This window comes from Myripristis murdjan, chromosome 8 (assembly GCF_902150065.1).
Source record: "Myripristis murdjan chromosome 8, fMyrMur1.1, whole genome shotgun sequence".
Classification (NCBI taxonomy): Eukaryota; Metazoa; Chordata; class Actinopteri; order Holocentriformes; family Holocentridae; genus Myripristis; species Myripristis murdjan.
Genome location: NC_043987.1, coordinates 16,515,303 through 16,529,935, shown reverse-complemented (window position 1 = coordinate 16,529,935; position 14,633 = coordinate 16,515,303). Strand labels below are relative to the sequence as shown.

Here is a 14,633-nt window from a genome sequence, read left to right as displayed (position 1 = left end):
GTATCGTCCAATTGGCAAACACCAGCGATGATAAAACTATGTACATATTTGTTAGTGTTAATGGAATGCATATTTTTTTCACAAACTGTTTAATTCTCATTTAAAGATGAGGTATCACTGGTATCATTTCAACTGTCAAATGCAGGGGAATAGCCTGCAATGTCAAAATAGTGGAGTTATATCAGTTTTACACAAGACTTTGCTAAGTCTCGATTTCAAATAAAACATGACATTATACCCTTGTAATCGCCCTTGTAATGAAAACATAAATGCAGTCAAAATAATACTGCTCATGAGTACAAAATAGCTAGTGGTTTATCATGAAGTGTGACATTGCCCCCAATGTCATGTCAATAACCCAGTAAAAGACCTTTTGACAGGTTCATGTCTCAATGTCGCATTGTCATAAATACATTTTCCATTAAACAACATCTCTGTAACTGTGGTATTTTTAAACCAACAGAAACTATAAATATCAGCTTATTTCAAAAACAAACAAACAGATGTTTTAACATGAGGCAAATCAAAATTGACATCAAAAGTATAAGACATGTTTGTCCTCTTTCCCTTTGTACTGGTACCAAGTTTGTTTCTAATTGTCATTTGTTGTATGAACATAAACATACAAGCATGAGGATGGTTGAATTTAGTTACTGACTGACTCTTTTATTTCCAGACTTGAGTATTGTAGCACTTTGTCCATATCGACTACTATGCTACAACAAAGCCAGTGGCAGTTTCCATATGCTGCATGTCCTGCTGATTCTAAGGAGGCAGCATGGTCCAAAATTGAGAGCTTCAGTTTGTGGATACCATATTCCTCTTCCAGCTCCCTGAGAATGGTTGCCCTAAACTGACAGTCTCTCCAGAAGCAAGACTATATCCTTGGCATGTGGACTATGAGAGGAACCTGCCCTCCATTAATCCCAGCCAAAGTCTTGTCCACTCATCTGGTAGAACTGGTGGTTAAAGGGCCGGTAGAAGTCCCTGAGTCTCTGGAGGACCTCAGAGGGGATCTGGGGATGAGGTCTGCCTTTAGACTTCCCAAGACAGCGAGGCCTGCTGCTCCCCTCAGGTTTCTTCAGGCAGGGGAAACCTTTGGTCTGGTTGAAGTAGAAGTGCTTGTCTGACACGACCCTCTTCAGACCCAAGAAGTCCTGGACCCGGCCCATCTCCCCAGCCGGATCAGACACCAGCCGCTCGCCACTAACAAAGAGGAAATGAGATAAGGGAAAGTGCTGAAGCCAGTTCTCCAGATGTTTGGCGTAGAGGCCGATGCGCACAGCGCTCCACGTGGTGTCGATCAGACCAGTGGAGGAGTTCTTCAAGGCCAGGCTCTGGAAGGATGGAAGGCCTGGGTTTTTGGACAGTGTCTGGGTGTAGTCAGATACAGCCCGCGTCACAGGGTCCCTCACCACCACAATGAGCTTGGTGTGGCAGTTCATGGTGCAGACGCGCCCTGGAGCCTCCTTTGTGACAAAGTAGCTGGGCGTCTTCTCCATGGTGATTTGGCCGTCCAGCGTCCGAGGCATCAAGTTCCTGAGAGAGAAGAAGAAGGAGAACTGGTGGTCATCAAAATACTGACTCAGCACTCAGTGTCACAATGTTAGAGCTGATTAATACATTTCTTCCAGTTTAAACAAGTAAAACATGTCTTGCCCTACAAATAATACAGGCATTCCATGGGCCAGTCAATAACAAGATATATAATCCTCCCAAGTTTCATCAAAATTAGATTAGGCAGATCATGAACTTTGAATATTTGAATTTTTGGCCTTTAATAGTGTCTCAATCAGTGTAATCAGTGTATCTTTTTGCAGAACACAATGCCAAAATGCATCATCCTTTCAGGTTTTGTCAGAGTTGCACCAGTAGGGTATCAGATGTCAGATTTTATGTTAAAGTTTTATCTTTGAAAATAGCAGCCTTGTCAAGTAAACCAATGCAATTTTTCTGGAATTCCAGAATAAAGTACTAAAAGGAATAATCCATCAGAGTTTTGTCAACATCAGATATCATGGTTGACAGTTACAGCCCAATCCATCGTTCCCCTCCCCAGTTTCATCACGTGGAAGACAAATACATCATGCTGATCACACACTCATTGTGTGAACTGCATATCAAAAGACAACGTACAACAACACATTTCAGCATGTATGCCACACATTAAAACAACCTACCAAACACAGCAAAAAAAAAAAAATCTCTACCTCAGCAAGTCATTTCATCTCATTTTCAGTCTTAAAATCTTTTTCTTAAAATTAGTGAAAAAAATATGCCAGTGGGATGAGATTATTCCACCGGTGTCCAATGTAGTTTCACTCGTGTCAGGATTTTTTTCTGGGAACAAGTATAGATATACTGAAACAAGTTAGAATAAGGCAGAGTAGCCCAATATTATCAGGTAAAAGATTCAATTTTAGAAACAAGTTGATTAGCATTGGAAACAAGTGGGATTATCTCATCCCACTGGCAGATTTTTTTCAGCTGTTTTAAGAAAAACAAGATTTTAACACTAAATATGATACTAAACAGCTTCTAAAGATGGAGATTTTATTTCAGTGCAGAACACATGTGATTGAAGTTCCATATACTGTGGTATGTTTACGCACCAGGGCCCCAGACAGCCCATCATAGCCTCACTGTAAGCCATGTAGAAAGGAAGGCCATCATCTATATGGGCCTGATGAGTCAAAGCCACAAAGCCACAACAACCACTTAAGAGCAATTTCCTTAAGACTTCCACCCACCCTTTTTCCTGCAAGAACGAGAACAAAGTGCCCCCCATTCGCATGGGTTCCTAAAGGGGCCAACCTATACCTGTACAAACAAACCAAAGCTCTGTAGGAAGCACAGCAGCAATATAAGATGCTAGACAAACATCTGATGGCAATGGAGAGATGCTGTGTAGCATACACTGGTGAAAAAGGAGTATGTTTAATCATATACTCAAAAAATTTGCATCAGGAGTAATCCTTCACTAATATATGTCTTGATAATCTGTATTTTTTCCATAAGATTCTGATTTATTAACTTGTAATGCCTATTTCTGCTTCTTTATCGATGCCATTTCCTCTGTACATTATGTTCTGTGCATCCTCCTGTGCACCTGGTCGCCTGTCATCTCTGAGGAAGCTCTGACATGATGATTTGACAGTATGTGTCTGCAAATGAATATAGCTGCCGTGCCTGTTGTACAGCCTGCTCTCATTTCCATACAATCTGGCACAAGGCGGGCTTTGTGGGAACCGTGGGTAACATGTGGTATCCGCCTGTCCAGCGCCTGCTCATATATGTCTACTTTTGACATCCAAGGACTGTGTCGGGCAGTGTTGTGGTGAATATGGATTTCAGAAACAAATTGTCTCGCTTGACAAACAGATGATGAGTAATGCCCAAAACAGCAAATTAATTCTCTGTGGTCCATTTAGCCACCACATCTTATAGTATGTTACTGGAAAAAGAAAGCTTTACTGTGGCTTCCTATAAAATAAACAAGTAGAGGAGCCTGTGTGCTTTATTTGTTTCTGATTTTAAGCCCAAATGTCATTAACAGGAGTCCCATCAAACATTTAGATGATTGATGTACAGTTCCAATTATGTTGTGGCCTTTTAAGAAATGCACATAACTCAAATACATCGCTGGTGATGATTGTTCAAAGAGCTGTCCAGGGGAAATTGATTTTACTTTTTACTTTTTCTAGTGAGATTGTATGTGGTCATGTCATTGACTTTGTTATTTCAAGACATCTTTTTTGATAAAGTAACAGTCAATTAGTCCCTTTGCTGCCTTGTGAAACTTTACTTGACATGGTGTAAAAACAACAATGGGGAGGAGAACTGCTATGAAACAGAAATCGTTGAAATTAATGAAAACTGTGGCACGAACAGTGGCAGGGGGATGGAATTTATTGAAAATCCCAGATGAAAAGTAACACGCACATCAAAACTAATGTGCTGGGCTATCTGGCTCCATTCACACACCTTTACTGCAGCTATTGTAAGTCACTGCAGGGATGGAGCTTATAGTGAGTGCACTCTACTTTTTTCTCATTTATTTCAAACCAGTCATTTCAGCAAATTAGTACACCCTGTGTGCACCCTGTGTTTGTTGAAGACAAAGAACAAAAAACACCAAAAAGGAAAAGATCAATGAACTTCAAGGTTAAAATTGTCAAAATGAATGCCTTGACTTCAGTGCGCCGACATCCTTCAAGTTATGTTTATTCCAGCTGCATTCAGCAAAGCCTCAATGTGTGGCCAAAAGAGCAGTGATGAAGCTGACTCTCTAATAGCCTTGACTGTGGTTCAAAGCAGCAGCCAACTGTAGTCAAAGTACAGGTGGACTGACTGTAGTCAAATGCAACACTGTACTTGTAAGTAATTAGAGGTAGTGCCTGGTGTGCTGCCACTATGAGGAAACAGTCTGTAATTATGAAAAAGTGCCTGTGCTCACATGGAGAGTCAACATGCAGTCTGGAGAGAAAAAAAACTTCGAGTCAAGGCAGAACAAAATTCTCAGGAGTAAGTTTCAAATTTCTCCCCTTACTTAAAGTTAAGCCATTTCAAATCCGCCCCATTAAATGATCCCCGTAATAAAGGACCATTAATTGATTATTGTTCAACTGCAAGAGCTGCAAATGGCCTATCCCTGTCTGTCCCCTGTTTTTCTCCATCTAATCGATAGGTCTGTCTCTATATGTCGGATATGGCCACAGTGTGTGTAAGCAGTATGTGTGTGTGTGCGCATGTGTCTAGATGTGCATGCATGACAGTGTGGAGGCTTCAGTGTTTACTTGTGTGAGACTGAAGCGGTCTTCTCCCTTTCTCTCCTCTGCATTCTCCTCTGCTGCCTTGCATTTGTCCTTCACTCTATACTTGATATTTGTCACTTCAGTAATTGACCATAAGTTGTTTTTCCATACTCATGAATAGTTAATGGCATGTGGCTTTCATTCTCTCTTTGGATCGCTATCCCCCATCAGTCTGTCTCATCATTAAAGAATCAATAATAGCCATTTTCTATCGTAAATCTGTTTGTCTTTGCGGTGTCAAAATTAAATACGGGTACAGAAAAAGATTAATGAAATGTACATAGATTTATTGTTGAATGCTCTACAAATATACCTAACAAGCATTTTTTTTTTTACCAAGTGTGAAAAAAAAACTGCCTGTCATAATCAGAATGAACAGTCCAGTCTACTCTTCTGATATCTAGAAAATGCAGGAAGAGTAACTTAGGGCTGAAGATGTTTTCTATTTAGCTCACCACTGGAAAGCCTTGCTGACTAGTCACATTAGTCTGCAGCTCCCTGCTGTTAAAAGGATGTAGCGCTTTTCCTCCCTGATGTGATACAGTGCTGATTATACAACAGATATTGTATGGACTAGGCAGTCTGGATCAGAAGATTAAATACTAACCCTGGCAACACGGATGTGGCAGAGACATTTCCTGCCACCAAGACTGAAGGTTCTCCGGCTGAAGTGTGGCTACTACATCCCCAGTGGTGCACTGACAAAATTTGCCAACTTCTGGAGCTGGAGCTAAACTCAATATCCAAATCCAAACATCACGCGTTATTTTCTCAAATCTAAGACAGATACACCTTCCATGGGTCACTGTATTTAGTTACTGGACCATCTACGCTCAGCGCTGATTTGCTGAAGGAACCAGGAGCGGGCCACTTTGGCAGTCGTCTCTACACCCCAACACTTTCCTTTACCAAGACCCAATTAAAGAGGCCCTGGAAAATGAAGCCCATAAAAATGAGAGCGAGAGAGACAGAGACAGAGAGAGAGAGAGAGAAAAAGAGAGAGAGAGAGTGAAAGGAGAAATGAGAGAACAAACAACAAGCTGAAGGAAAACATTTTCCGGCAGTGCTGTGCACAGAGGGTGTCAGAGGGAGCCTGAGGGCTGTGTGGATGGTCTGTCAGGCTAACTGGAGTGTGGGAACCTCAATATCCATGCACCGCTTTACACCTCCACGCCTGTGTGAAACATGCGCTGTTATTCTCCTTGAACAAAGGGGGATAAAATCCTATCAGATCTTTGGCGTGATGCCACACAACAGCTGAGACGTTCCTCTTATGGCTGTTGGTGTGTGAAATGGACTGTCACTCTGCTAATCAGCGAACAGAAGACAGACAAGTATAAGTGTAACTTTCACCTAGGCACTCTGCTTTGCTGTCAAAGACGCAGTACAATGACAAAGCATGGAAGTTAATCATTGTGTCACCATAAGAGTGTGTTAAAACTGTACTGACACTATTATAGGATGCTGCAGAAGCCCCTGCACACAAGAAAGGATTCATCATTCATATTGTCTGTGGTACAATGCAGGACCATTGCCAGTCTGTGTCATTGACTGTCTCGATATTCTGTCTAAACAGGACACCTGAGTAGGTGGGGGGGCCTCAAAGTGTCACGGACGTCTAAGATGGGAAGAAAAACAAATTAATGTGCATAATGGCCTGAGGGAGGATGGACTTGAGATTGAGTTGCAACCCAATAAGCAAAATTCCACAACAGTCAGACAAGTGAAGCCAGAAATCTGAGACGAGTGTATATGAAGACAATGACACGGTGCCTATCCAAACTATGGTGATATCCAAATGCAGACACACAAACACAACGCTGATAAAAACCACTTGATGCAGTGTGCACCACATCCAAGAGTCAGCCTGGCAGTGACTTTACAGCACGTTTGGCCTTTGTTGCCCAAATCCATCACAGTTGAACCATCTCTTTATAGAAACAGAACAAAAGTGGGTAGTTGACTTCCTTCTGGGAAACCACATGACTGGCAGGAGGGCTGGAACATCTCAGATTTCCAATAAATGGTTATCAGAATATTTTTCCAATGCATAATGACACAAGGGGCTACTTATTAACTGCAGAGATACCAATACTTTTTTTTTTTTTTTAAGAGATGAAATGCGTTTTGATCAGAGATATAATTAGTGACTACTGCATGAGTGTCCAGTCATAATTAAAGGTATCAACAGGATGTGGGGTCAGTGTTACTTTGATGGGGAGCTCTGCGGCAACAATAATGGCTTCAACATTTTAACACATGAAAAAAGCAGTAGCGGTTACAGAGGGTACTACTGCTGATACTGCAGGACCAAACAGAGCAGTCACTAAACAGAACATTATGTGGCTGGCTGTGCTCACCGTTTATTAAATCTGAGTGTGGCACAACCAGATTTGTTCATCATTCCTTTTAAAGATTTGAATTGATTGAAACCATTTAATAGCTGATTATGTGTGATAAACCAATTGGTTTTTGATTTCCCGAGGGCAATGTCAACATATTTCTATTGAATATTTTCTGCTGTTTCCAACCTCATGTTATTGTTTTCTAGACATGGCATCGCAACCAAGCATGACGACCAAGCATTCGAAACATTTAATTTTGGCGAACGAAGTGAAGCCATTATTTCTTCACACAATGTTTTCCCTGCTAGCTGAGCTACAACGACATGACTGAAATCTCCCCATGATTTTACAGGCTCCCCAAAATAGACCGCAATGCACCTCAAATTATTATAATTCCCACCATATGGGGTGTGAGAGTAAGCCGTTTCAAACCTCCTGACACCAGCCAAACCCAACCTCAGCCTAAATCCACCTAAATCCAAAACCATTAAAACACAGTAGAGCTCAACATTGTAGAAACCCACTTCCTGGTCTGTTAGACCAATCAGGCATGCTCAGCCTCTACTGATCACTAATGGCCCCGAGGCTGGACACAGAATGAGGTGTTGGGAAAATCACCTCCTCTCTGGGAAACCTGCCCCTTATGCATTCTTGCATCATAGAGTTCATATTCACCTCTGTCGCTGAGAAGCACCCAGACTGACATGCTGTGCATCCGAATGTTTGAGTTAAAAAACATAAATACAGCACCTTGTGGCGACTCACCAGCTACTCAAATGAAATGATATGAAATGAAATGCAATTAAATAAAATAAAATAACAATGCATGACATTTTTTGTATACAGCAACAGTTTGGACAAAAGTATGACAAACATGAGTTGAAATTAGATTTAATTTTCTTTTATCAAACAGAGAATACAATTAAATTAATCACCCCACATTTTTGGTTCAATAGGAGCACAGTAAATACTGGCTGTCAATATAATGCTCCATTTATGTCTTTTAAAATATTAATCTTATTAGTGAATGGATAGCAACATTAGGAAATAACTTACTACATAATAAATGAGATATTGGCCATCATTTAGCCAAAATGGTATCAAATCTGTGAGTTTTATGAGCTGCAATGGACAGCACTTACCATTCTGTAATGTTTACATGAGAAATTTTTTTTTTATTTTTTAGATCTTTTTAAGAGCTCTGTGATAAAATATTTTTAATGAATTTATGATTTTTAGATTCTTTTTCATAGCCAATTATTTATCAGAAACATGTGTCACTGAATGGTGACAAAAGCACTAATGATCTGTAAATTAAAATGTCCATTTAAATTGCTACTTTGCGTTTTGTAGATAACATGATCTCATACCAGGCTGACTGAGTTTTATGATTAAATCATAAATACTTCTGAGGTGGCACAATCTAAAGGATTTGATTGCTGGATTCACAAATAAAGAGAGAACACAGAAGGAGGACAAGAATCAGACAGGATGAAGAATATTTTGTGATTTTATTCCTCAAAGGGGCTATTGCTGTGCAACATTCACAAATAGATTTAGAGCATACTGAAGAAAAGCATGCTGAATGTGACTAATCTAATATCCTTGAAACCAACGTACCATCCCCTTATTTTCACCTGTTGTCCTCACCTTCATAACCTGATTTGCATAAATCTATGTCCTATTTAAGAATCAGTGGTATTTTCAGTAGTGCTGACATTTCTCAATGCCCCCGTGTTGCTGCCCTTAAAGAATTTGTACTAAATTTTAATTGCAATCCAATTGGGGAAGGCCTCTGGTATTGGGCTATAGGTCAGCCAATTGACAAGCTGTCAAAATATCGATAAAGGACTTGTGGATTGGAGTTTTTCCTCAAATAGAAATGCAGAAATGATCTTTTTATAAATCACATATAGAGACAGGCAGGTCATTTCATTTCTAGAATGTCATCTCTGCTATAAACTGTGGCACGAAGCATATAAATATGAGATTTTTCTTGTAAAGTGGAAAATAACAAGCTTGCGCCACTGCAGCACAACAGAAACAAATGTGCTCATTTTAACATCATCAGGGCGCAGAACATACAAAAATACAACATATGAGTTACTCGTTCCAATCCACGTCATGGTGACAAAGCCATGACAATCAGCGCCATTGTGCCATGGAAAGCTGAGGTTTTCAATTTTCTGTGGCAGCTCTCAAGTCCCATATGAAACCCATCACGCCATGAAGTCCCCTCAAAGCCATAAAACAACATAGAAAATCATTAAATCTTTGCTTGATTTTGAATGCACTGTTTGCGGCTTTTCCATTCCAGTAATGGGCTCATATGCACACATGCAAACGAGAAAAAGGGATGGAGAGACAGACAGGGTGGGGGCTGAGCGGGAGAAAGGAGGGAGCGAAGAAAACAGAAAACTGGTGGCTGCCTGGATCACTTCGATGAAAGCAATGGAAAACACACATGAAGAACATGTCAGATATTGGAACAACGCACGTGGGAGGGTACTGCCATGTCTATGAAGTGTCTCCAGAATGCAGATTGCCTCTGGTTCCTTCCAATAACAGACAGTGGAGACTGAAGGCAACATATGACAGTGCATGACTGGGCTTCTTCTCTCTCATCCAGCCGCTAAAATCACATCCAGTCCTCCATGTTTATTTCCCAGTCCAAGACATGTGGAACCAGGCAGATTAGCACAATGGTCAAATTATTATCAGATCTTCTACTCAGAGACCATCTGGAAGTGGCTACACATTTATTTATGTTACCTGCTATTAGATTCTGAAACATCTACAAAATTATGAACAACTAGCACTTTGCTTGTTTTCCAGAATTTTAACCAAAACTCCTACTGATTATTTTTGAATTACAAGTGTTAAAAGGTCAACTGTGTCAGAAGGAGGCAGTCAACAGCATCCTAGGACAACACACACTGACAAGCGCTATGCTAAGATTAAAGTAAGAATCCTATGAAATGAATATTTTTCAATATATCTTAGAGATATGTTCCTTTTGAAGTGAGGGTCGACATTCCTGTCAGATCTGAGATGAAGAAGGAACGTCAACACGAGAGAAGGTCAAAGCTCAGAGTGGTTTTCCTTTTCCAGAGCCTGTCACACACACTGGCCTTGCACTGAATCAAATGCAAATGTGAGCGTGTGTGTGTGAGTGTGTGTGTGTGTGTGTGTGTGTGTGTGTGTGTGTGTGTGTGTGTGTGTGTGTGTGTGCGTGCTCGCATGCATTTATGTGCGAGTATGTGCAAGCATGTGCATCCAGATGTGACAGTGAGTTGGACATTGAGGCCTTGGCTATGTTTTCTTGCCCGGTGCCCGCTGGTCAGTGACACCCAGGTGTGAGGGACCTGCTGGTTCCGCATGGATGATTTCTCTCTGTCACTGTAACCCCCTCCCTCAACACACACACACACACACACACACACATACGCACACACGCCAGCCCCTCCCATCACCACCAGCATCTCTGTGGGTCACTGCAGACGTTGGCAAACAGATTCTTCCCTTTTCTGAGACTCCATGACAGCAGCAGGTGCTTTCACTGATTTCAAGTGAGAGGAATCATCTTTCATTGATCTCACCCAGTAAGTTTTGGGGGAAAAAAACTATCACATTGCTTTCTCTATTGTTTTGTAAATCTTTCCAGCTACTTTCCATCTCCAGTTTAAACTGCCTTAAAGTTCATTTTGTGGCAAAATTAACACTTTACCTGTGTTTAAGTATCCACACTCATCGGAGTTGATTTAACACTCTGGGTTCGACCACCAGCCCGCAGCCCTATCACCTCTGAGAGAGGGGAAAACAACTCTTCTATCAATACTTGTCAGTTCTAAAAGTAAATATCACTGAATCACTGAATAAAAATTTACTAAAACTAGACAATTTCTATGTTCGGCTTATTGCAACCATATTTTGGCACACCAACTCACTTTCAACATCAGACCAAAATTTTTCAGTGTAAACAGTGTAAATCTGAAGTGATTAAGACAAATAATTACATGAACACTGATGATTTTGTTGACTGACTTGCATGCTCTGACAAAATACTCATCCAGTGGATGAGCGTTTTTCTGTGGTAAAAGACCTGAAAAGCACAGACACCCCCACCCCCCACCAAAAAAAACCTCTTTCAGCAAATTCTGACCAACGCAAATCAACTACTAACAACAAGTACTAAAGCACGCAGCTCCAACGAGCATTGCATATGATATCATTTTTCCTTTGAAGACCTTAGGACTGATCACAATTTGCAGAGTGGCTGTGGCTACGTCTGTCGGCATGTGCAGGCCGTCGCTACAGAAATGACAAAACTACAGCAGTATAGCGTTACAGCTTTAGGGCTTAAGTAAGGCTAATTACAACGCACACATAAACACACATAAACCATACTCTGGAAACACCGGCTCTGCCACAGTTATTTCCTCTTACACACTTCTTATGCTGGTTTTAAGGAATTGTGAGGAGAGAAAGAAGAAGAACTAAGAGAGAGACAGGTCAGGATGCAGAGTAAGAGGGAGAGAGAGGAGAGAGAGGGATGGATGTGGGGAGGAGGATGAGTTAAACATGGGATAACCAAGAGAGAGATGTAAGATGAGTAACAGATCAGGGAGCACAACAAAATGTGTGTGTGTGTGTGTGTGTGTGTGTGTGTGTGTGTGTGTGTGGCTGAGAGAGAGAGAGAGAGAAAGAGAGAGAGAGAGAGAGCAGGCATAGCAACATGCTAAAATTATCAGTGACAAAAGTGTTTCCATGTGTCCTTATGTTCTCAGTTGAAACACAGCTAAGGGGGTTAAGAAGAAAGGCATAAAAAGATTAAATTACACTTGAGAGTTTCATGCTCGCACTCCCTCTTGCTATCAAAACTCTCATTTATAAGCGCTGTACCTCTCCAGCCTTCCAAGTCCCACTCTCTCCTCATAAGTGATGGAACCTCTCATACGCTCACAGATCCAAAACACTATTCTGACACCGCTGAGGGGTTTCAGCTCAGTTCGGACCTTTTCCAGGAGCCTGGAGAACATCTGGAGATGATCATGACCAGCTTCATCCAGCCCCATTTCTTCTTTAGGGACTTAACTGCACCCAAATTATAGCCCTGGTCATCCTGGTCACCCCAAATCAGCTGCTGTCACTACAACAGTAGCCGATAGACATTTTATGTGCTGTCATTTTTTATATCAATCTCAGCCAAACCCTATACATCCAACATGCAGAGTGCAAGCATTAGCTGAAGACATCAATCAGACTGAAATCATAAAACATATTAAAATGCACAGTAAACAACGGAGTCATCACTATGCTGTGTGCATCGCACCTAAGTGAATTCATCATTCACTAACATGGAGGGAATGTTAACACAGGCTGTCATTTTGAAGTGTATAAATGGTGTTTAAATGGGTGTCATGATGATCAACAGCTCCCAAAAGACCTCACTAGCCTCTTGATCTACAGCACACAGGGAGGATATTGGCTTATATGGCAAGGTTATTTGAATAGTCTGCATCAGCCAGTAGTGTACAGCCTTAGTGCCTATTGACAGGCGGCATCAGCAGTTGTCCAGGTCACCGGTTCTCACCAGGGAAAACACTGCTGCTCATCTGACCTGTCCCAATACATCATCCTCTACAGGATGAGATGCCAGTCAAACCCTTACCTGAGCTGAAAAGCTGTAAAAGAAACCCTAACCTTGAATAAAATAAAATAAAATAAAATAAAATTCTTAGTATTCTATAATACACTGAAAAGGGCTTATAGTCTAATGTGACCTTGTCATACTTTATGGCGGTATTAAAGTCTCCACAATGTTTATTATGGGCTTACTATAGACAGTGCTTTCATATGGGATATCAAGAGTTATCAAGTCCCTGAGATAAAAGGCAACAATATGCCTGGACGGTCTCTATCATACCTGTACCACTCCAGCCCTTTATCATAGAACCGGTCGAAGAAGTGCGGCTCCGCACCGACCGCTCTCACGTCCGGATGGATGCGGAGAAACTCCAGCAGGGCGCGGGTTCCGCCTTTCTTCACGCCGATTATAATAGCCTGAGGAAACTTTTTGGTTCCGAATGTGTTGGACACAGGCATGTCGTTGCTCTTTGCGCCATCCTTGGCGCTGTCCAACATGTGGTGTGGCATCTGTCCAGGTAAGTTCACCTGCTCGGTGTCCGCGGGGTCTGTGCCGTTCCGGAGGGACGGTGCGTCGGGAAGGTGCAGGCGGAGACGCGGCGGTGGTCGCAGGTCGTCCAGAATGCGGCGATTATCGTCCAAGATATCATAGTCCCTGTTTTGGGTTTGTTGGGCGTATAAAGTTCTCGGAGCCGTGTCGCAAAATCCGGTGAGGCAGTAGAAGAAGTAGGTGAAGATCAGGACCATGGCAAAGAACACTGACACTCTGGACAGCGCCCTTCCAAAGTTGAACCTGACTCTGCATCCGCTACATCCCATGAGTTGATCTCTTGGTCAATGCCAAAGGGCCAAAACGGTGACAGCATGCTTCTTCTTTCCTACATTAATCGACTGTACAATATTAAATCTACCTCGAAAAACCTGTTGCGCATTCTAAAAGTGCGCCGTCACATGGATAGGTAGGCTATAGAACGGAGTGGCTCTGTGAATTTGTTAAAACTACCCTCATAATAGTTACCCGTAATCATCAGAAACCACTGGAAAATATTTTTTTTCAGCCGAGAAATCGTTTTTCATTCACCAAGACTCGTTATTTACTACTCAGCAAAGACTTCACAACCTCTGTGTGCGCTCTAGTGAGGGCTTGTAAGCTCTCATTCAAGACTCCTCTCCCGCTCCTACGCCCTCTTTTCAGAAGTCTCCACCCTTCCCTCCTTTAAGCGATGGGATAAACATGCCTCATGAGAATGTAAACTTCATATAGAGGCCAGAGTGAAATGCTCATTACCGTGGATCAAATATTCATTTTTATGAAACATTTATATTTGCATGTCATTACGCATTATGAGCATCCATCGATCCATCCATATGAAGCCTCCAGATACATACATACATACAAAAAAAAAAAAAAAAAAAAAAAAATGCCAAATAACTATGAAATAAAAGAGTTTATAGTAGCCTAATATGTCTAGGACTTTGCTGTGAGGGATCTGGGTATACCCCATCCAAAATCTGTAATTGGATCACATCACTGTTTTTTGCAAGGGAATAACACAAGCAGCAACTGTTGTCCTTTGTTGTGGAGCTAAAAGACTGACTATTTTTTCATACAACAATCCTTAAACACCTTATATGAGCTGAACAACATCAGCTCTCCATGTCTGATTTTCCAGATGAAAACTGACCCCACAGAGGAAAATCCTCTTTTGGCCCTTTGAACCCAGATGATAGATGGCTCAGTCAGCCCTGTGAATGAGAGAAGCCCTGAGGACGTCTATCCAAACCTTGTGGACTCTCACTGCACCCTGAGACTATATACTGTGCCAAC

At 41.6% G+C, this 14,633-nt stretch overlaps 1 protein-coding gene across 1 annotated transcript; it reads right to left on the bottom strand.

Annotated features, from left to right (window-relative positions):
• Positions 1 to 889: 889 nt before the first annotated feature.
• LOC115363763 (heparan sulfate glucosamine 3-O-sulfotransferase 6-like) lies at positions 890 to 13,813 on the bottom strand. The gene is made up of 2 exons (XM_030058053.1): positions 13,086 to 13,813; positions 890 to 1,539 (listed from the first exon to the last, which is right to left on the bottom strand). Exons 1-2 carry the CDS (start codon positions 13,622 to 13,624, stop codon positions 921 to 923), a joined length of 1,158 nt encoding a protein of 385 aa, XP_029913913.1. The 5' UTR covers positions 13,625 to 13,813; the 3' UTR covers positions 890 to 920.
• Positions 13,814 to 14,633: the final 820 nt, after the last annotated feature.

Bases quoted from the DNA above. Each gene is read 5' to 3' on its own strand.
- LOC115363763 (XM_030058053.1), bottom strand. From the start codon at position 13,624: ATGGGATGTAGCGGATGCAGAGTCAGGTTCAACTTTGGAAGGGCGCTG. The intron at 1,540-13,085 runs GTATGATAGAGA...CTTCTCTCTCAG, and splicing joins AAAGGGCTGGAGTGGTACAG to GAACTTGATGCCTCGGACGC.